The sequence below is a fragment of the Malania oleifera genome, chromosome 4 (genome assembly GCF_029873635.1).
Source record: "Malania oleifera isolate guangnan ecotype guangnan chromosome 4, ASM2987363v1, whole genome shotgun sequence".
Taxonomy (NCBI): domain Eukaryota; kingdom Viridiplantae; phylum Streptophyta; class Magnoliopsida; order Santalales; family Ximeniaceae; genus Malania; species Malania oleifera.
The window spans coordinates 107,875,741-107,897,961 of NC_080420.1; the positions used below are offsets into that span (position 1 = coordinate 107,875,741).

A 22,221-nucleotide genomic window follows, 5' to 3' on the forward strand; every position below is an offset into this window, starting at 1 on the left:
GTGAGGGACTCTACTACTTTGAGGAGGCTAATTTGAGTAAACAATGTCAAACTGCTATTTGTGATTCTACAACTGTTTCTAGGAATAGTGAGATTTTGTTATGGCATTCTAGGTTGGGTCATCCAAATTTTTAGTACTTAAGACGTTTATTTCCTTCCATTTGTTCAAATAAGTCTTTTGATTTTCAGTGTGAGATTTGTGAACTTGCAAAACACCATCGTAATTCCTTTCCAAAATCCACATACAAATCATCTAGACCTTTTACTATGTTTCACAGTGATTTATGGGGGCCTTCACGCTCTCTTAATCGCACTCACATGAAATGGTTTGTTACTTTTATTGATGATCACACTTGTATTTGTTGGGTTTACCCGTTGAAAGATAAAACTAAAATCCGTTCTATTTTTATCAATTTCCACTCCATGTATCAAACACAATCCCAAACTCACATTCAAATCTTGCGTACTAATAATGGTACAAAATATTTCAATACTATCTTGGGAAATTATCTTCAAGAAAATGGAATTATTTATCAAAGTTCCTGTGTAGATACCCCTCAACAAAATGAGGTTGTTGACTGTAAAAGTAGACATATTCTTGAAGTAGCTTAGGCATTGATGTTCACTACAAATATGAAAAAATATGTTTGGGGCGATGCCATTTTAACAGCTACACATCTCATTAATCGAATGCCTACTTGGGTTCTTTCTTTTGCCACTCATCTCCAGAAACTCCAAGAATGTTTTCCCAACTCTCGGCTCCACTCCAATCTCTCTCTGAAAATCTCTGGATGTACTGCAGTTTCATGCTCACAATCGGGATAAATTGGAACCTCGTGCCAAGTGCGTATTTATTGGTTACTCTCCTACTCAGAAAGGCTACAAATGTTATGATCCTGTCACAAAAAAAAATGTTTGTTAGCCTTGATGTCATGTCCTTTGAAACCACTCCTTATTTCCAAAAGCCCTCTCTTCAGGGGGAGAAGTGGAGTGAAGATCGGTTCTTTGATTTCTATGTTGATGAGTCTGCCATTGCATCATTTGATTTTTTTGTTGATGAGTCTGCCATTGCATTATTTCCTAACTTGTCATGTGCAAAAGGTCACTTAAACTCAGGGGGAGATGCAAAAAAACAAAATAACAAGAAAATACTTGTTTACTCAAGAAAGCCAAATAAATAAACAGGGAGAATCTTACACCCGAGGCACCAAGAGAGTTGGAACCGGTGATAGCTCCGAGCAACCATGAGTCCACACCCAATCCCGATTCGGTAATAGATGGCCATGAGCTTCCTTCTAATAAGTCTGCACCTGATGACATCAATTTACCCATTGCAGTCAGAAAAAAAACTAGGTCATGTACTCTATATCCCTGGTCAAAATACATGTCTTATAAAACTCTGTTTACAGGGTATCGTGCTTTTACCTTTAACCTTGACAGGATAAAAATTCCAAAGAATATCCAGGAAGCCCTGGAGAATCCTGAATGGAGAGAAGCTGTCATCGAGGAAATGTGGGCCTTGGAAAAAAATGGAACTTGGGATGTTATGAATTTGCCAAGTGGGAAGAAGTCAGTGGGCTGCAAATGGGTCTTCACAGTGAAATATTGAGTTGGTGGGATAGTTGAACGGTATAAAGCCCGACTTGTTGCAAAAGGGTTTACACAGACTTATGGTTGACTACACGGAGCTATTTGCACTAGTGGCAAAATTGAATACAATTTGGGTCCTCCTATCCTTGGCAACTAACTTAGATTAGCCACTACAACAACTCGACATTAAGAATGCATTTCTAAATGGCGAGTTAGAAGAAGAAGTCTAGATGACGATACCACTAGGTTTCAGTAAGAAAGGTGAAGAAAATAGAGTATGTAACCTCAAGAAGACGCTATATGGACTCAAGCAATCTCCTAGAGCATGGTTTAACAGATTTGCGAAGGTGATAAAGAACCAAGGATATCGACAAGGGCAATCAGATCACACTATGTTCTTCCAACAGTTTGAAAGTGGTAAGAAAACAATTTTGATTGTGTATGTTGATGATATAATCCTAACTGAAGATGATATAGTGGAGATGGAAAGATTGAAGAGAGTCCTAGCTATTGAGTTTGAAGTTAAAGACCTGGGACAAATGTAGTACTTCTTGGGAATGGAAGTTGCTAGATCAAAAAAGGGTATTAGTGTCTTTCAGCGAAAGTATATCCTTGATCTCTTAACCGAAACTGGCATGCTTGGATGCGAACCTAGTGAAACCCTGATTGAAGCAATAAAGAGGGTCGAAGTCTGCAGAATACTAGTTGAAAAGGAGAGGTATCAGAGATTGGTTGGTAAACTATTCTATCTATCACATAACAGATCCGACATTGCATTTGCGGTAAGTGTGGTAAGACAACACATGAATTCACCAAAAAAGACTTACCTAGATGCTGTGTACAAGATCCTCAAGTACCTCAAGGGCTCTCTGGGCCAAGGAATCTTCTTCAAGAAATATGAAAACAAGGAAGTAGAAATTTTCATAGATGCGAATTGGGCAGGATCAACAGAAGATAGAAGGTCTACTACTAGATATTGCACCTTTGTATGGGGAAATTTGGTAACTTGGAGGAGCAAAAACAGAATGTAGTGGCTCGAAGTAGTGTTGAAGCTGAATTCAGGGCAGTTGCACAAGGGATATGTTAAGGGCTGTCGTTACGGAAACTCTTGGAAGGATTATAGATCCCGACGAAATTCCTTATTAAACTCTATTGTGACAACAAAGCAGCCATTAGTATCTCTTTCAATCGAATTCAACATGACATGACTAAGCATGTAGAAGTGGACTGACATTTTATTAAAGAGAAGGTTGAAGAAGGAACCATCTGTATGACTTATGTACCTACCAAGGAACAAACTGTAGACATCTTTACCAAAGGGTTAGCCTAACAGAGCTTTGATGATTTCATCTACAAGTTGGATATGATCAATATCTATGATCCAACTTGAGGGGGAGTGTAGAAATCCCGAGTATCTTGGAGTAATTTAGGGAAGTATATATGTAGAGGATTGTATATTATTGAGAGAGATTCTTTTAGGATATTGTTTCCATATTTATATTTTTCGATTGTATTATAAATATTGTGTATTGATTTGTACAAAATGCATTCAAGAAATAAAGAAATCATTCATTTTGATTTCAATTCTTGCATGATACACTTAATTCTTTGCCAAATAGATAGCACTTTGACTATCACAATGTAGCTTAACTCCACCTTCCTGTATACCCAGCTCCTTGACTAAACCAGTAAGCCACGATGCTTCCTTGGCAGTTTCGGCGACTGTCATATACTTTGACTTAGTTGTTGATTATGCAACAAGAGATTGTAACATGGACCTGCAACAAATAGTTCCTCCCACAAGGGTGAACACATACCCTATTGTAGACCTCCTGTCATCCAGATCCCCTGCATAATCTGTGTCAACATATCCCACAATTGACAGATCACTCTGTTGCTTTACGAACATGATGCCATAGTGAGAAGTACCCCGCAAGTATTTGAAAATCCATTTGACGGCATCCCAATGCTGTCTACCGGGATTTGAAATAAACTTACCACACTGACAGCTTGTGCCAGGTTCAGTCTTGTACATACCATAACATACATTAAGCACCCCACTGCACTCGCATAGGGTGCCTTTGACATGTCACGGATATTTTCATTTGTCCTTGGGCATTGAGCGATAGACAATTTAAAGTGATTCGCTAACGGTGTACTTACCGGTTTTGCATTAGTCATGCTAAACTTTTCTGACACCTTCTCCACATAATCGCTTTGAGATAACCACAATCTTCCTGCAGTTCTGTCCCTGCGAATCTCCATCCCAAGAATTTTCTTGGTTGCACCCATATCTTTCATGTCAATCTTTTTACTCAACAGAGTCTTAATTGGTTTACCTTAGTCATATCCTTCGCAGCAATTTGCATGTCATCAACATAAAGCAACAAAAAAAAAAGAGAACCATCATTAAGATTCTTTCCATACATGCAGTAATCATACTCACACCTTCTGTAGCCTATCCGGATCGTATAGGAGTCAAAACGTTTGTACCATTGTCTCGGAGACTGTTTCAGACCGTAAAGTGACTTCAGTTTACAAACCAAATGCTGTCTGGGTTGACTGAACCCTTCTAGTTGTACCATATAAATTTGCTCCTACAAATCGCCATGGAGAAACATTGTTTTTACGTTCATTTGCTCCAATTGCATATCATAATGCACCATCAATCCCAACACTACCCTAAAGGAAGTGTGTCTGACCACTGGGGAGAAGATTTCATCATTATCAACCCTTTTCTTTTGTGTTGGAGATGTGACTCATATTTTGAGCGGAAGCGCATGCATTGGAGAAAGCTACGTGAAGCGAAAGGCAAGAGCATAATAGGAGTCTGCAAGAGGAAGGCAAACCGTCGACGGATTGTGCCCTAACCGTCAATGGTTTCAGTTGGTGCAAATCACGTAAATTCAAATCGAGGGCCATTTAGTTTTGGGCTAATTTGAGGGATTTCCTCAGGGGATTGCTATAGGGATTGTTTAGATAGGATCTAAGGTTCCTGTACGTTTAGGGTTCACATATAATCATTGATTTGTAACCCTATTAGCTTTGACATCTTTAATAGTGGAAAAGAGGTTGCTGCTCTCGTGGACGTAGGTAAATTGCTGAACCATGTAAATCTTGTTGTTTTGCTTGTGTTTTTTATTCTTCTCATTACTGAGTGTTTGCTTCTTGAGTATATTTCATCATCGAGGGATTGCATTGGTGGTTGTTGATAGATTCGTTTGTGATTGTGTGCTTCCTTTGCGTATTCGAGAACGAACAACAAGAAGTGGTATTAGAGTTATTAGCTAAGGTATCTTCGATGAAGTTCGATGTAAACAAGTTCGATGGAATTGGTAATTTTGGGTTTTGGCAACGATGGAAGAAAGATGCACTAGTGTAGCAAGGGATGGTGAAGGCTTTGTGCGGAAAAAAAGCCGGATGACATGAACGATTCAAGTTGGAAGGAGCTTGAAGCAAAGGCGGTATTTACTATCCAGAATTGTCTGGCCTATGAGGTTACGTACAACGTCATGGATGAGGAATCGCCAGCTACAATTTGGTTGAAGTTTGAAAGCTGGTACATGTCCAAGTCGCTTACGAACAAGCTGTATCTTAAGCAAAGGCTTTGTTGGCTTAAGATGGCGGAGGGTTTGGACTTGACTCAACACATCAACACTTTCAATCAGATCATTAGTGATCCGAAGCACGTTGATGTGAAGTTTGAGGAAGAGGATAAAACATTGATGCTACTGAATTCCCTACCGACATCTCCTACATATGAAAACCTAGTTACGATGTTGACTTGGGGGAAAGAAACCCTGAAGTTGGAGGACATCACAAGTGCGTTGCTGGTGTTCCACCAGAGGAAGAAGGCCAATGACAAGGATTCACATGTTGAAGGGGTCGTGGCGAAGTTGAATCAGGATCAGTTGAGGAGCGGTTTCCAGGGTGGATTGAGCAGCCATAGGGCTCGGTCCAAGTCCCAGAAGAAGAAGGACGTGCGGTGTTTTAAGTGCGGGAAAAGAGGGCACATAAAACCCGAGTGTCCGGAGAGGAGGAAGGGAGTTGCTGAAAGCAAAGAAGGTTCGTCAACAACGGCAAATGTAGTTGAAGGAGACTTTGGGAGCAGTGACGGTGATATGCTCTCAGTTTCATCAGGGTTAGATGAGTTTGCAAATTCTTGGATCTTGGACTCGGCGTGTTCGTATCATATGACGCCTAATAAGGATTGGTTCACTACGTATATATTGGTCAGTTCCGGTTTTTTTTGTTAATGGGGAATGATGCTGTGTGCAAAGTGAACGCTATGGGGCATATCAGAATCAGTATGTAAGATGGTGTGGTGAGGATGTTGTGTGACGTGAGACACGTACCAGAGTTGAGGAAGAATCTGGTTTCGTTAGGCACCTTGGATTGTAATGGGTTCAGTTACAAGTTTGAAGGTGAGGTAGTGAAGGTGAGCAAGGGAGTTCTGACCATGATGAAGAGGAAGAGAGTGCCGCGTAATATATACACACTACTGGGTACCACAGTTGTAGGTGGAGCTGCGACCATAGAGTCTAAGTCTAATAGTACTGTTCTATGGTTTTTGCGTCTAGGGCATATGGGTGAGCGTGAGATGAATGAACTTCACAACAAAAATCTTTTGAAGGGGGTAAAATCACGTAAGCTGGAGTTCTGCAAGTACTGTGTGCTTGAGAAGTAGAATCGACTTGAGTTCATGACAACCACACACAAGGAAGGAGTACTGGACGTAATTCATTCAGACGTTTGGGGACCAATGATAATTGCATCATGAGGGGGACGTGTATTTCGTGAGTTTTATCGACAACTACTCACGAAAGGTTTGAGTTTACTTCATGCGACACAAGTTGGAGACTTTTGCTATGTTTAAATTGTGGAAAGCTGAGGTGGAAAATTAGACCGGGAGAAAGATTAAGTTTCTCAAGACTGAGTACACAAACTGAGTACACAAACTCGGGATTTGGAGAGTTTTGCGAGCAGCACGACATAAGGAGGTATTTTACCGTACGGAGGACACTGCAACAAAAAGGTGTGGCAGAGAGGATGAACCGAACCCTAGCTGAAACGACTCGGCACCTTAGGTTGCATGCTGAGCTTGCCATGAATTTCTGGGCCAAGGCGGTTAGTATGACATGTTTCTTGGTAAACAGATCACCTAAGGCATCACAAAATAGGAAAGTTGCTGAGGAGATATGGACAAGAGACAAGGTAGACTACTCTAGACTGAGAGTATTTGGGTGTCCGGCTTATGTGCACATCTTGGGTGAGGAGAGATCTAAGCTTGAGGCGAAGTGTAGAGTGTGCATATTTTTGGGATATTCGAAAGGCGTGAAAGGGTTCAAGTTGTGGGATCTAGTGACAAGCAAGGTGGTAATCAGTAGGGATGTGGTTTTCGTTGAGAAAATCATGTTGTGGCGTACTAAGGAAGAAATAGAGAAACAAATGCCAGAAAATCACAGCAACAACAAGCATGCGATTCTGGTGGAGTTAGAGACTTGAGGGCAGACATGCAAGGAGTCCTAGCCTGAGAGATCAGCCAGCGGTGCAGGTGGAGTCAAAAACTCAGGGTGGAGATGACACAGTGAGTTCTAGCTCGGATGACCATCAATCGCGTTGGAGCATAGTTATAAACAGACCCAAATACATCATTAGGCCACCCCCCATGTACGGTTTTGATGATTTGGTGTCTTATGCGCTTGTCATCAGTAGCGGGGATCCTACTACCTTTCAGGAGGCAGTGCATAATCCGGAGAAGGGTAGCTGGATAGGTGATATAGTGGAGGAGATGAAGTCGTTGCATAAGAACCAGACTTGGTACTTGGTGGAGCTTCCAGCTGGGAAACAGGCGATTGGATGCAAGTGGGTATATAGGAAGAAGGAAGTAGCTTCAGAAAAGGAAAGAGAGAAGGACAAGGCTCGCTTGGTATCGAAGGGGTACTCGCAGAGGAAGAGAGTAGATTACGATGAAATCTTCTCCCCTGTGGTCAGACACACTTCCATTACCGTAGTGTTGGGACTGGTGGTGCAACATGATCTGCATTTGGAGCAAATGAACGTAAAGACGGCGTTCCTCCATGGTGATCTGGAGGAACTGGTTTACATGACACAACTAGAAGGGTTTAGCCAACCTGGACAGGAGCACTTAGTCTACAAATTGAAGAAGTTACTCTATGGGCTAAAGCAGTCTTTGAGGCAGTGGTACAAGAGGTTTGACACCTATATGACCCATTTCGGCTACAACAGGTGTGAGTACGATTGCTGCATCTATGTGAGGAAACTTGTGGATGGGTCTCTTATATTTTTGCTGCTATAAGTTAATGATATGCTGATTGCTGCTAAAGATATGATCAAGGTGAATTGGTTGAAGACTCTGTTGGGAAAAGAGTTAGACGTGAAAGACTTGAGTGCAGCCAAGAGGATACTTGGCATGGGGATTCGCAAGGACAGAGCTGCAGGAAGGCTATGGTTATCTCAGGACGGCTATGCATGACTAATCCAGCGAGCATGCCTTTGGCGAGTCATTTCAGGCTGTCTACCCCCAATGCCCAAGGATGGACGATGATGCTTGTGATATGTCGAAGATCCCTATGCTAGCACAGTGGGGGTGTCTGATGTATGCCATAGTGTGTACAAGGCCGGACCCGGCACATGCTGTCAGCGTGGTGAGCAAATTCTTCTCGAATTCAAGTCGACAACACTGGGATGCCATGAAGTGGATTCTCAGGTACTTGAGGGGTACGACCGGATATGGCATAGTGTTCAGTGCACAACAGAGTGATCCGTCGGTAGTAGGGTACGTGGATGCTGAATACACAGGAGATTTGGATAACAGGAGGTCTACCATAGGCTACTTCTTTACCTTTGTAGGAGACCCATTTGTTGGAGGTCTATAGTGCAGTCATTCGTAGAATTGTCTACTATTGAGTCGGAGTACATGGTAGTGGCTGAGGCTGCCAAGGAAGCGTTGTGGCTTACGGGGTTTGTCAGAGTGCTAGGTGTCCAGCAAGGTAGAGTTTGCCTGTAGTGTGCTAGTCAGAGTGCCATCTACTTGGTGAAGAATCAGGTATACCATGTGAGGACGAAGCTCATTGATTTGTGGTATTACAGGGTCAGGGAATTGATTGCTTTAGGGGAACTTCTTCTTGAGAAGGTTCATACGTCTAACAATGCGGCTGATATGCTAACGAAGCCGGCCACAACAGACAAGTTCAAGCATTGCTTGGACTTGATCAACGTCTCCATGTGCTAGATGGGAGACATACCCAATCTACAGGCCTGGGTGGAGCAGTGGTTATACTTTTGGATTTCCTAAGTGGTGCATATTCGCGAAGTTGGAGATTATTAGGAATGTGGCTCATATTTTGAGCGGAAACGCATGTACCAGAGAAAGTTACGTGAAGCGAGGGGCAAAAACATGAGAGGAGTTTGCAGGAGGAAGGCAAACCATCGACGGATTGGACCCTAACTGTCAATGGTTTCAGGAAAAATATGACGGTTTGGTAAAACTGTTAACGGTTTCAGTTGGCACGAATCACGTAAATTCAAATCGGGGGCCAATTGATTGGGCTAATCGAAGGGATTTCCTCCGGGGATTGCTACAAGGATTGTTTAAATAGGATCTAAGATTCCTGTACGTTTAGGATTTGCATATAATCATTGATTTGTAACGCTCTTGTATGCTTTGACATTGTTCATAGTGGAAAAGAGGTTGCTGCTCCCGTGGATGTAGGCAAATTGCCGAACCACGTAAATCTTGTGTTTTTGCTTGTGTTTTTTATTCTTCTCATTACTGAGTGTTTGCTTCTTGAGTATATTTCATCATCGAGTGATTGCCTTGGTGGTTGTTGATTGATTCGTTTGTGATTGTGTGCTTCCACTACGTATCCGAGAATGAACAACAACATTTTGTAAGTATCCCTTTGCTACTAACCGTGCCTTGAACTTCACTCCATCTTTTTTCTGATACTGTTTCGTTCTTTTTATACACCCACTTGCAACTTATCGCCCTCTTTCCTTCTAGAAGCTTCATCAAATCCCACGTCTGGTTCTTATGTAAAGACTCCATTTCCTCCACCATAGCATCCATCCATCTACTTTTCTCTTCGTTGTGCACCGCCTCTTGAAAAGTAGTTGGATCCTTGTAACTAGTTATGAGTGCATAAGACACCAGATAATCAAATCCATACCTTGGCGGAAACCTTATAGTGCGTTTGGGTTTGTGTATAGCGATACTGTCATCTTGCTGATTTCCCGAGCTAGAACTTGCTGCATTCTGAACACCATCATCATTACCCTGAGTTTCTAACTCCATATACACAACATGCTCATTTTTGCTTCAGTTTTCTAGTTCCTATTTCTCTTCATCTTCCTCTTGAGTACGCTTCACCATGGTTTTCTCGTCGAAAACCACGACTCTACTGATCACCACCTTGTTTGCCATTGGATCCCACAACTTGAACCCTTTCACACATTTTTGATATCCCAGAAAAATGCAACGTCTAGACTTTGTATCAAGCTTTAATCTCTCCTCACTAGAAATGTGCACATAAAAAGGACAACCAAATACTCTCAAACCAGAGTAGTCTACTGCATTGCCTGTCCATACTTCCCCTGCAACTTTCCCCTCTAGCGATGCCCTTGGCGACCGGTTAACCAAGAAACATGCCATACTCATTGCCTTGGCCCTAAAAGTTCTTTGCTAGCCCCGCATTCAACCTGAGACCCAACCTATCCAACTTCCCAATTCAAAATTGGAAAACCAACGCTGAGTTACCGAGCCAAACCGTCAACGGTTTAATATCGAGAGCAAACAGTCGATGTAACAGTACCAAAACAGTCGATTGTTTCTCTGCACCTAGACCAAACCGTCAACGGTTTCCTCCTGCAAGTTAGCATTCCTGTTTTCTTCCATGTTTTCTCTTTGTACATGCATTCCACTCAACATATGAGCCATATATTACAACAAGCATGTTGCTCGCGGAGGTGTTAGTAATGAATTTCATTGCTTTACAATTTACTGCATGATTCTCATTTGCTTACTACTTCCACTTACTTTGCATTTAATGGTTTGAATGTATTCTTGTGGTAAACCGCAGTATACTTTCAGATGACTAGTTAAGTGAGAGTGCTTTAGCTAGTGTCACTTGGTCCTTCACAAGGTATGAAGTGTTTGGTCTGTGACAATTGGTACTAGAGCTTAGTGAATTGTTTTGTGAATTCAGTTGCCTTCATTGTGGGTTTGTGTGAAGTATCAGTGAGAGACCATGCCAACTAATACCGAGAGAATTGAGGTGCTAAATGTCCAACCTGAGACACCCAACCATGTGACGTCGGAGATGGCCAAACTTGTTGAACGTGTTCATGTGTTGGAGGGACCACAAAAACATCACAAGGGTTCTATTATGGAAGTGTCAAAGGACCTTCGTACTACGGTAGAAGCTTTACAAATCCATATAGGGGATTTTAATGCAAATATGAACTTAGATAATTTATGCTGTTGGGAATTCCAACTCTATAGGGATAGAGTATAGAAAAACAAGGGTGCCAGAACCTTGAATCTATTGGGGTGCTCGTGATGCTAAAGAGTTGGAGAACTTTTTATTTGACATGGAGCAATACTTTTGTGCGATGAGGACCAACTTAGAGGAAGCAAAAGTATCCATGGCAATAGTGTACTTGAGGGGTGATGCTAAGATATGGTGGCGTACCAAGTACTATGTGATATAGAATGGACATTGTGTAGATCAAGGCCCAATTTTTTTTTCGAAAATGTTTTGAGTACAATGGTCAGCACACTAGAGAGACCTCAAACACATTGGTACAGTTAGGGAGTATATGAAACATTTCCTTGCTTTGACGTTGGATATTTGAGACATCTTAGAAAAAGATAAGTTGTTCTATTTCTCGAGGAGTCAAAACCATGGGCAAAAGTAGAACTTCAATGACAAAGAATCTTATGCCCACTATATAGGCTTCCATATATTGTTTGATTAACTATGTTGGAGAGAGATCCATAATGTCCTAAGAGAGACATGTTGGGTGGAAATAGCGAAAAGTCTCTCAAGACGGCAAACCCGAAAATGAGGCAGCTAACACCAAGGCATCAACTTCAAAGGAAGATTTGTTATCTTGGTCTTTCGACACAACTGAAGCAGGGGTAAGTTGACATGCTTCTTATGTCGAAGCTCTCACAAAGTTGCTGATTGTCTTCATAAATCATCCCTCAATGCATTGCAAGCTTCCATTGCAAAAGGAGCATAAGGAGATGATGAGGATGAGGAAACCTTGAGAATGAGTGCAATACGATTACTTAATGCATTGGAGAGGTAGGCAAAAGAAGCAAAAGTTACTTGAAGGAAAGGGTTAATGTTTGTGGATTTGTGGAGCAATGAGACGAGCACCCGTGCTATGGTGAACATCGGGGCTACCTATAACTTTATTTCACAGGCTAAAAGCACAAAGACTTAACGTAAACTTGGAGAAAGACTCAAGATGCATGAAAGTGGTTTACTTTGTTGCTATAGCTACTGTGGGAGTAGCTATGCAAGTGAGTGTGAAGCTTGCACAATAAGCAAGACAAGTGAATTTCATAATCGTGTCGATGGATGATTTTCAAGTGATTCTTAGAATGAAATTCTTAAGGAAGACTAAACCAGTACTAATGTTGTTTTCTAGTTCCCTTTTCCTGATGGGAGATCACCCTTGCATGGTGCAAGCCGTTGCAAAGAAAGGGGATGACGAGAAGTTCCTCTCAACTATGCAACTAAAGAAGGGGTTGAGAAGAGGTGAACATACATATCTTGCCATGTTGGTGGTGAACAAAGAGGCAAACAAAGAGTGGTGCCTATTGCTTGTCAAGAGGTGTTGGATGAATACAAATTTTTGATGTCGAAAACGTTACGACACAACTTGCCTCCACGATGGGTTGTGGAGTATGAGATCAAGTTGTTGTCAGGGATAAAACCTCTAGCTAAAGCCATATTGGATGGCATCTCAAAAGTTAGCAAAGTTGAGGAAACAAATTGATGAGTTATTAGAAGAGGGATATGAAATTAGGAATAGCTTCCCAAGAGGGGGGGTGAATTGGCTTTTAAAAATTTCTTTTAACTTCTTTTAAGAATCCTTAACTTCTTTAAACACTTAACCAATTCTTTAACTTGTTTATTTAATTTCACCAATTACACAAGAACTTAGTTCTTTTATCCAATCAATAACACAATTAAACAACCAATCAATTAAACACAATCTTCAAACCAAATAATCAATTTATTTGCCAAGTACAAGTTAAACATCAAACAACCAAACCAGGATATAAGGTATTCAATACTTTGGTAATATAAGATCTTGAGATTGTTTGTTTGTTTATATAAGCCCTGTGATCATGAATTTGAAAACCTTGTGAAGAATGTAATTTAATATTCAACAATCCTTTCACAAACACACTAAAGCTTTTGTAGTCAGCCCTAGATATAAATTTTAATCAAGCCCTGTATATATGGATTTGCTTAATATGATGTTCAATACAACATTCAATCACTCTTTCCAAATATTCAAAACTCAAATAAACTTTCAGTTAATTTATCTTTGAGTGTTTAACCAAGAAACGTACTCCCGTATGGTTTCACCAACGTACTCCCTTTCGGTTTCCGCAACCCAAATCAAAATTAATCTTTAAGTTTACTTGATTTCCAAATATGCGTAGTATATTTGATTTTCAATTTAAATCATCTACGCAATTTAAATATGTACTGAAAATAAAGAATAGGGAAAGAGAGAGTGAGACGGAGATTTTTACGAAATTCGACTTATACCCAGCCTACGTCATCGCCTTTGGCAAACCACCAAAGGATTCACTAAACCTGTTCCGTTGACGGGTGGAGCAAAATCGATTACAACATTCCTTGGTTAAGGCTAGAGCCTACCTTCTCCAAACGATATTCTCTTGTTCGGTCACTCCTTACATAGGCTAGAGTCCGCCTCTCTAAGCAATATCCCCTTGCTTAGCCAACGATCCAAACACCTTGCAACGTCAATGAACTACAAGAAATATAAGATAAAATCTGCGTACAAGTATACCCTCTCAAAGAGCAAGTTAGTACAATTTCAGCACTATATACTTAAATGTAAAATATCAATAGGAAATAGAATGAAGCTTAGGTGTAGAATTCACCAATATCCTTCTTAGAAGAGGATTAGCAGTAGGAATTCAAAGGAAGAAGGATCAGCACTTCAGAATTCTCAGCAAAAGAATTTTTCAATGAGTGAGCAAGAGAACTTAGGAAGAACAAGAGTACTTTCAACTCCTCAAAACAGATTTTTCAATTCTTAGAATTTTTATTTGTTTTGCAAAACCATGTATTTATAGGCTTTCAAACTTGCAAAAGTTTCCTTAAAGAATTTTCCCATTTATTAGAATATTTAAGGTTCAAACGGCTATAATTTAAAACATTAGAATTTTAAAAATTTGCTCGTTGAATAGTTTTTAAATGTCTGACAGCAGTTACCCCATTTCAGTGTTTTGGCCATAACTTTTTCTGTATAACTCCAAATTATGTGTTCTTGGTGTCAAAAGAAAGCTAAGAGAAAATCCTACAACTTTCATGTTTACCACTCTTTAAAATAATGAGTGTTTGATAGAGAAAAATTCACCTCAATGCGGCTGTATAAAAACTGGCACCATTTGGGAAAAAACTCTTTTTGGTGCTCTTTATTCCAAAAATGATTCTAACCTTTTTTAAAATAATTTTTGACCTTATAAAAATATTATTCAGGTATTTTAAAAAGTATCTAGGTATAAGAAGTTAACCTAAGAGCTTCAAAATATTTCAAACGATATTTTAAACATTAAAGCACTTACATGAGACTTCTAAAATATTAACATTCTAAGTTCTTGAGTCTTCATGCTTTGTCCTTGGATTGAATCCATCTTTTCTTCAAGCTTCCATATTCTTTAAGCTTTCTTACTCTGCCTTTCTTTAGATCTTTTGACTTTAATATGCTTTGGCTTTCAACAACTTATTCATGTTCTCATGTTCTTCAACAAGTAATTCATGTCTTGACTCATTTAAGCTTCATTTGATCCTTGTGAGCACTTCGACCTTGCTTCCATCATATTTGATCCTTGTGGGCACTTTGACCTTACTTTCACATATATGAACCCTGAAATATCATTACTCACACAAATACATTAATTTTCACTTGTTTGTTAGCATCAAAACAAGATAACAAGATTTTAAGCCTTGTAAGGCCAACAGGATATATGCATCCTTCCAAAGAACCGTTTAAGCACTAGTGGTGTTTCAGATGAAACACAATGGAGGCATGTGAATGTGTTTGGATTGGATTGTATAAGGTGAATATGCGCAACAAGTATCCCATTCCACTGATTGCTAATTTTTTTGATCAACTAAGTCATGAAAAGTACTTCACCAAACTTGCCTTGCAGTTAGGCTACTATTAGGTGAGGATAGTAGATAGCAATGAGCAGAAAACTACATGCATGACATGGTACAAGGACTATGAATTCTCGGTGATGCCCTTTTGGTTGTCAAATGTGCCGGTGACATTCTACACACCAATGAACCAAGTGTTTCATAAGTACCTTGACAAATTTGTCATGGTGTACTTGGATGACATTGTAGTCTACATTTCCACTCAAGTGGAACATGGAGAGCATCTATGTAAGGTGCCCAATAAGCTGAAGGAGAACAATCATTATGCTAAGAGAGAGAAGTGCTCTTTTACCCAAAGGAGCTCAATGCACAAGGTTCTAACTAAAATTTGGTATAAAGTATCATGATTTATGCGTTATTTTATTGCAAAAATTACAAAATGAATGAGTCTTTCAAAGGGGTTTTCAAAAAAACATAATGTACAACACTTCAAAGAGATATTCGTGGAATGAATGTTCGACGTTACAATGACAAGGAAACAAAAATGTGTTTATAATTGCATGCCTACCACGCCTTGTAACTTGTAGGTGTAAGTTTAACTATGGGTAGGCTTGGGATCATTTTGGCTTTGAAGCACGGCAAGCACGGGGGTTGAGTGGATGTGCAATTCTAGAAGTGCATTTATGGTGTTCTAGTAAAGCACTATGTTCTTTATAGAGCGTGCATCATATTCTATTGTCGTCCAATTTTTCTGTACTATATTTTTGTTTGGAGTTGGGAATTTCAATGTCGAGGCAAAATTGAGGGCAAGTTTGAGTTCTAGTGGAGGGGTTTGATGTGGCACAAACAAGTGAAACCCCCAGGAGAACTACTGCTAATCAGGACCATAATATGTTCTTAAAAAAATTAAAATTTTAGTTATTTTCTTGTAAAGCATTTTTAATAAGTTGGAACTGGTTTATACTTTTTCTTTGTCCATAAATGTAGTAACTGCTCAGATGCATGTTCTTTTTTGTATTTTTGGTGGTTATAACCTAATGCATTATTTTACATTTCCTTTCTCACCGTTGTCCTTCTAATTTTTTTTTTTTTTTTTTAACCTTTTGGTATTTCTTTATCTTGGTTGATCTCACTATGCCTTTTGATGTGGCAGCTGATTCTTGATTACAATGACTTGATGAAGATCCCTGTGGTAAGGGATTATATAAGACAAAGTAACCACGATGCCATAAGATTGAGGTACTTATTCTTCATTTGATGATTTCTTCTTTTCTTGTACTTCCACTTCAATTATTACATATAAGCTTAAACTTTCTTGCAAGAAGTAAATATTGACAAGGGACATGTTGCATTATAGGAATGAAGAAAATTTATTCATTCCGGGGCTTTTGCCAAAGATACCTGGTCGGTTTTACTATCTGTTTGGGAAGCCAATAGAAACAAATGGTAGGGAAAAGATGCTGAATGAGAAGCAACATGCAAATGAGTTGTACTTGCGGATAAAATATGAAGTTGAACGCATTTTGATCTACTTGATAAGTAAGCGAGAAGAGGACCCTTACAGGAGTATTATTGAAAGAACTTTATACCAGTCAATTCTTGGTCCTGTAGATCAAGTTCCAACATTTGATCCCTGATCTATGGGGTTTGATAGGTAAAATGTCTGCATCTTGTACAATATAATTTTTTTGAATATTGAAAGAAGTATATTAAATATATAAAATTTTAGTTGGAAAAGGTGGGAATTAATTCATGCGTTACCTTATTTAAGCTAAATGGGCTCATGAACGGAGACAGCAGAAAAAGAAAACAAGATACCAAATTTTGAAGTGACCAACAATATTAACGGAGGAGTTGTTGCTTAGTATGTATTCTTAACTTTGAGTTTGTGGTTCGTGTTTGATCTCTTCAGAATTGGGAATGAACTGTATGATTGAACTCAGTTCATGTATGCAAGTAGACTGTAGTTGAATAGTTGTTGGTTTGAAAGTTTATTTTTGTATGACATAAAAATTAAGAAAAATTAAATATTAATAATGTGTAAAATCAATTTTTTTTTTTTTTTATAGATTTAGTATATATATATATTTATTTATTTTCTTTCCCACTTTTCTTGACAACCAAACATGAAAATTTGGATTCTTTGATATATTTATTTCCTTTTCCTATTATTTTTTGTGTTCCAAATAGATCCTAAAGAAAGAAATACTATGGCTACTTTTTCATATGCATCACAAAATGAGGGAAATTGTTGAGGAAAGGGTGAAGGGGGAAGAATGAAATAAAGGAAAAGAGAAAGGAGAAAGCTGAAGCTTTAATTTTCTATCTTGCATGCAGGAATATTTCCCGACCTTTACTTTTGCTTCTTATGAGTTCTATTATTGCTATTGGAAAGCTGACCTTTGGAAAAATTCTTTGGGGTGCATGTGTCTTGTTTTTTGATCAAATCCATTACCATCATTCATTTGATAGCTAGGTACCATCACATAAAGCATGTAGGACTCGAATGAAATATATTTGATACAAGTGCATGTCTCGTTGATCAAGCACACCTGAGAATTCCTTCATTGCAATTCGACTCACCTAAAACAAGGGCCAAGGCTCAAATCTCGCTGTGAGAAGGAATTGAGGTTCGAGCAACACTTCGAGTAGTTTAGGGGCTGCCATGTGGGGGCTTTAACCCCAAACGAATGGAAAGGAAATAAAGAAAGTATTACTTGAATTGAAGCTAGCTATTTTAAGATTCTAGCCATCCACTTGCCATATAAAAAGAATGAAGTATATTCCCATTTTTTGCTAGTTGGTTGGATGTAGCTATTGATATTCTCTTAGTTCTCTTTATTCATCTCTTTGTGGGGACTGGAAGATATATGTTGATCAATCTGTATAGTTCATAAATGACCATTATTCTTATATATCCATAAGAGACTTAACTGCCTGCTGAAGCCTGTGGAGGGGAAAAAAAAGGTACTAATGGAGTTCACACTCCATGAAAAAAAAAAAAAAAAGTGAACCCATTCTCATGGTTCGCTTTCATGTTCCGTTTGGCACTACTGTAGTTTTGTTTTGCTTTCTAATTTGTGAACCGAAGGGTAAGTATTAGCTACACTCAATATATGCATTGGACCTAATATGATTTTGTCAATTATATAAAAAAACTATTTAATTTAATTTAGTTAAATATGGACACACACACACACACACATATATATATATATGATGAAATCATATTAGATCTTGTGCATATATAGTAGTGTGTCTAATAATTTCTTGTCTATAAAAAGTATTCTTGAAAGAAGTTTTTACTTGTGCTAGGCATGCACACATGTAGTGTGGCATGTCACAGACCTGTGATAATTTGGGTTGGCGTGACAAGCAAACAGAGTATGGACCATGCCTTGTTGCTCTCCTTATTAGCCCGTTACTGAGATGATGAGGATGAGGAAACCTTGAGAATGGGTGCAATACGATTACTTAATGCATTGGAGAGGTAGGCAAAAGAAGCAAAAGTTACTTGAAGGAAAGGATTAATGTTTGTGGATTTGTGGATCAATGAGAAGAGCACTGGTGCTATGGTGGACATTGGGGCCACCTATAACTTTATTTCATAGGCCAAAAGCATAGAGACTTAATTTAAACTTGGAGAAGGACTCAAGATGCATGAAAGTGGTTAACTTTGTTGCTCTACCTGCTGTGGGAGTAGCCATGCAAGGGAATGTGAAGCTTGCACAATAAGCAAGACATGCGAATTTCATAACCGTGTCGATGGATGATTTTCAAGTGATTCTTAGAATGGAATTTTTAAGGGAGACTAATGTGGTACTAACATTGTTTGCTAGTTACCTTTGCCTGATGGGAGATCACCCTTGCATGGCGCAAGCCGTTGCAAAAAAAGGGGACGACGAGAAGTTCCTCTCAACTATGCAACTAAAGAAGGGATTGAGAAGAGGTGACAAACATGTCTTGCCATGTTGGTGGTGAACAAAGAGGCAGACAAAGACTAGTGCCTATTGCTTGTCAAGCTGTGTCGGATGAATACAAAATAATGATGTCGAACAAGTTACAACACAACTTTCCTCCACGATGGGGTGTGGAGCATGAGATCGAGTTGTTGTCAGGGATAAAACCTCTAGCTAAATGCCATATTGGACGACATCTCCAAAGTTAGCAAAATTGAGGAAACATCTTGAAGAGTTATTAGAAGCGGGATATATGCATCCTTCCAAAAGATCGTTTGAAGCACTAGTGTTGTTTCAGATGAAACACAATAGAGGCATGTGGGTGTGTCTAGATTGTATATGGTGACTATGCGCAACAAGTATCCCATTCCACTGATTGCTAATTTGTTTGATAAGCTAAGTCATGAAAAGTACTTCACTAAACTTGTCTTGCAATTAGGCTACTATTAGATGAGGATATTAGATAGTGAAGAGCATAAAACTACATGCATGACATGGTACAAGGCATATGAATTCTTGGTGATGCCCTTCAGGTTGACAAATGCGCTAGTGACATTCTATACACCAATGAACCGAGTGTTTAATAAGTACCTTGACAAATTTGTCATGGTGTACTTGGATGACACTGTTGTCTACATTTCCACTCAAGTGGAACATGGGGAGCATCTATGGAAGGTGCTCAATAAGCTGAAGGAGAACAACCTTTATGCTAAGAGAGAGAAGTGCTCTTTTACCCAGAGGAGCTCTATGCAGAAGGTTTTGACTAAAATTTGGTATAAAGTATCATGATTTATGCATTCTTTATTGCAAAAATTACAAAATGAATGAGTCTTTCAAAAGGGTTTTCAAAACCACATAACATACAACACCTCAAAGAGATATTTGTGGAATGAATGTTGAACGTTACAATGTCAAGGAAACAAAAATGTGTTTATGATTGCATGCCTACCACGCCTTGTGACTTGTAGGTCTAAGTTTAACTATAGGTAGGCTTGGACCATTTTGGCTTTGAACCACGGCAAGCACGGGGGTTGAGTGGACTATGTTCTTTACAGGGCGTGCATCATATTCTATCGTCGTCCATTTTTTTGTACTATATTTTCATTTAGAGTTGGGAGTTCCAATATCAAGACAAATCCGAGGGCAAGTTTGAGTTCAAGTGGAGGGGCTTGAGGTGGCATAAACAAGTGAAACCGCCAGGAGAACTACTAATCAATACATACCATAATATGTTCTTAAAAATATTAAAATTTTAGTTATTTTCTTGTGAAGTATTTTTTATAAGTTGGAACTGTTTTATACTTTTTCTTTGTCGATAAATCTAGTTACTGCTCAGATGCATGTTTTTTTTTTTTTTTTGGATGATTATATCCTAATGCATTATTTTACATTTCCTTTTTCACCGTTGTGCTTTTTAATCTTCTTTTTTTTTTTTAAATTTTCTTTTAACCTTTTGGTATTTCTTTGAAGTTGGTTGATGTCACTATGCCTTTTGATGCGGCAGTTGATTCTTGATTTAGATCCCTGTGGTAAATGATTATATAAGACAAAGTAACCGCGATGTCATAAGATTGAGGTACTTATTCTTAATTTGATGGTTCTTCTTTTCTAGTAGTTCCACTTCAATTGTTACAGATAAACTTAAACATGCTTGCAAAATGTAAATATTGACGAGGGACATGTTGCATTATAGGAATGAAGAAGATTTATTCATTCCAGAGCCTTTGCCAAAGACACCTGATTGGTTTTACTATCTGTTTGGGAAGCCAATAGAAGCAAGTGGCAGGGAAAAGATGCTGAATGAGAAGCAACATGCAAATGAGTTGTACTTGCGGATAAAATATGAAGTTGAACGCATTATGATCTACTTGATAAATAAGCGAGAAGAGGACCCTTGCAGGAGTATTATTGAAAAAACTTTATACCAGTCAATTCTTGGTCCTGTAGATCAAGTTCCAACCTTTGATCCCTGATCTATGGGGTTTGATAGGTAAAATGTCTGCATCTTGTATAATATAATTTTTTGAATATTGAAAGAAGTATGCTAAATATATTAAATTTTATTTGGGAAAAGTGGAATTCATTCATCGGTGTTACCTTATTTAAGCTAAATGGGCTCATGAACAGAGTCGGGAGAAAAAGAAAACAAGAAACCAAATTTTGAAGTGACCAACAAAATTAACGGAGGACTTGTTGCTTAGAATGTGTGCTTAACTTTGAGTTTGTGGGTCATGTTTGGTGTCTTCAGAATTGGGAATGAACTGTATGAATGAACCCAGTTCATGTATGCAAGTAGACTCTGGTCGAATAGTTGCTGGTTTGACCCAAGTACTAAGGAGATTAAGGATCTGTTTACATCAAGTATTTTTCTTGGGAAAAGGAAAGGAAAATAAGGACGGACCTCATTTTTTCCTTGTATTTTTCTTCTCTATTAGATACTATCAAAATTAAAAGTTTGTTTTAGTATGACATAAAAATTAAAAAACATTAAATATTAATGATGTGTAAAATCAAAATTTTGTATAGATTTAGTATATTTTTGTTTATTTTCTATTTTATTTTTCTTGACAACCAAACATGAAAATGTGGATTCTTTGATATTTTTCTTCCATTTTTCTATTATTTTTTTAGTTCCAAATCGATCCTAGAGAGAAATATTGTGGCTACTTTTTCAATTGCATCACAAAATGAAGGAAAATGCTGGGGAACGGGTGAAGGGGGAATGAAAAAAAGGAAAAGAGAATGGAGAAAGCTGAAGCTTTGATTTTCTATCTTGCATACAGGAATATATCCCAACCTTTACTTCTGCTTCTTGTGAGTTCTATTATTGCTATTGGAAAGCTGACCTTTGGAAAAATTCTTGCCAGTGCATGTGTCTTGTTTTTGGATCGAATCCATTACAGTCATTCATTTGATAGCTAGGTACCATTACATAAAGCATGTAGGATTCGAAGGAAATATATTTGATGCACAAGCATGTCCCGTTGATCAAGCACACCTGAGAATTTCTTCATTGCTTGCCCACTCCCCTAAAACAAGAGCCAAGGCTCAAATCTCCCTTTGAAGAGGAATTGAGGTTCGAGCGATGGTTCGACCCGTATAGGGGCTGCCATGTGGGGGCTCTACACCCCGAAAGAATGAAAAGGAAATAAATAAAGTATTACTTGAATTGAAGCTTGCTGTTTTAAGATTCTAGCCACCCACTTGCCATATAAACAGAATGAAGTATATTCTCATTTTTTGCTAGTTGGTTGGATGTAGCTATTGGTATTCTCT

At 38.7% G+C, this 22,221-nt stretch overlaps 1 protein-coding gene across 4 annotated transcripts in view; it reads left to right on the top strand.

Annotated features, from left to right (window-relative positions):
• LOC131154320 (phytyl ester synthase 1, chloroplastic) overlaps window positions 1-21,018 on the top strand; it is a 98,560-nt gene extending 77,542 nt beyond the window's left edge. For 2 of the 4 annotated variants that reach the window (XM_058107017.1, XM_058107015.1), the window contains 5 exons: window positions 16,140-16,225; window positions 16,344-16,640; window positions 16,758-16,850; window positions 20,416-20,521; window positions 20,639-21,018. In XM_058107017.1, the coding sequence (XP_057963000.1) occupies window positions 16,140-16,225; window positions 16,344-16,623 (366 nt within the window). In that variant the 3' untranslated portion in view covers window positions 16,624-16,640; window positions 16,758-16,850; window positions 20,416-20,521; window positions 20,639-21,018. The remainder of the gene's footprint in view (window positions 1-16,139; window positions 16,226-16,343; window positions 16,641-16,757; window positions 16,851-20,415; window positions 20,522-20,638) is intronic. The other 2 variants (XM_058107018.1, XM_058107016.1) reach the window with 1 other exon arrangement.
• Window positions 21,019-22,221: the final 1,203 nt, after the last annotated feature.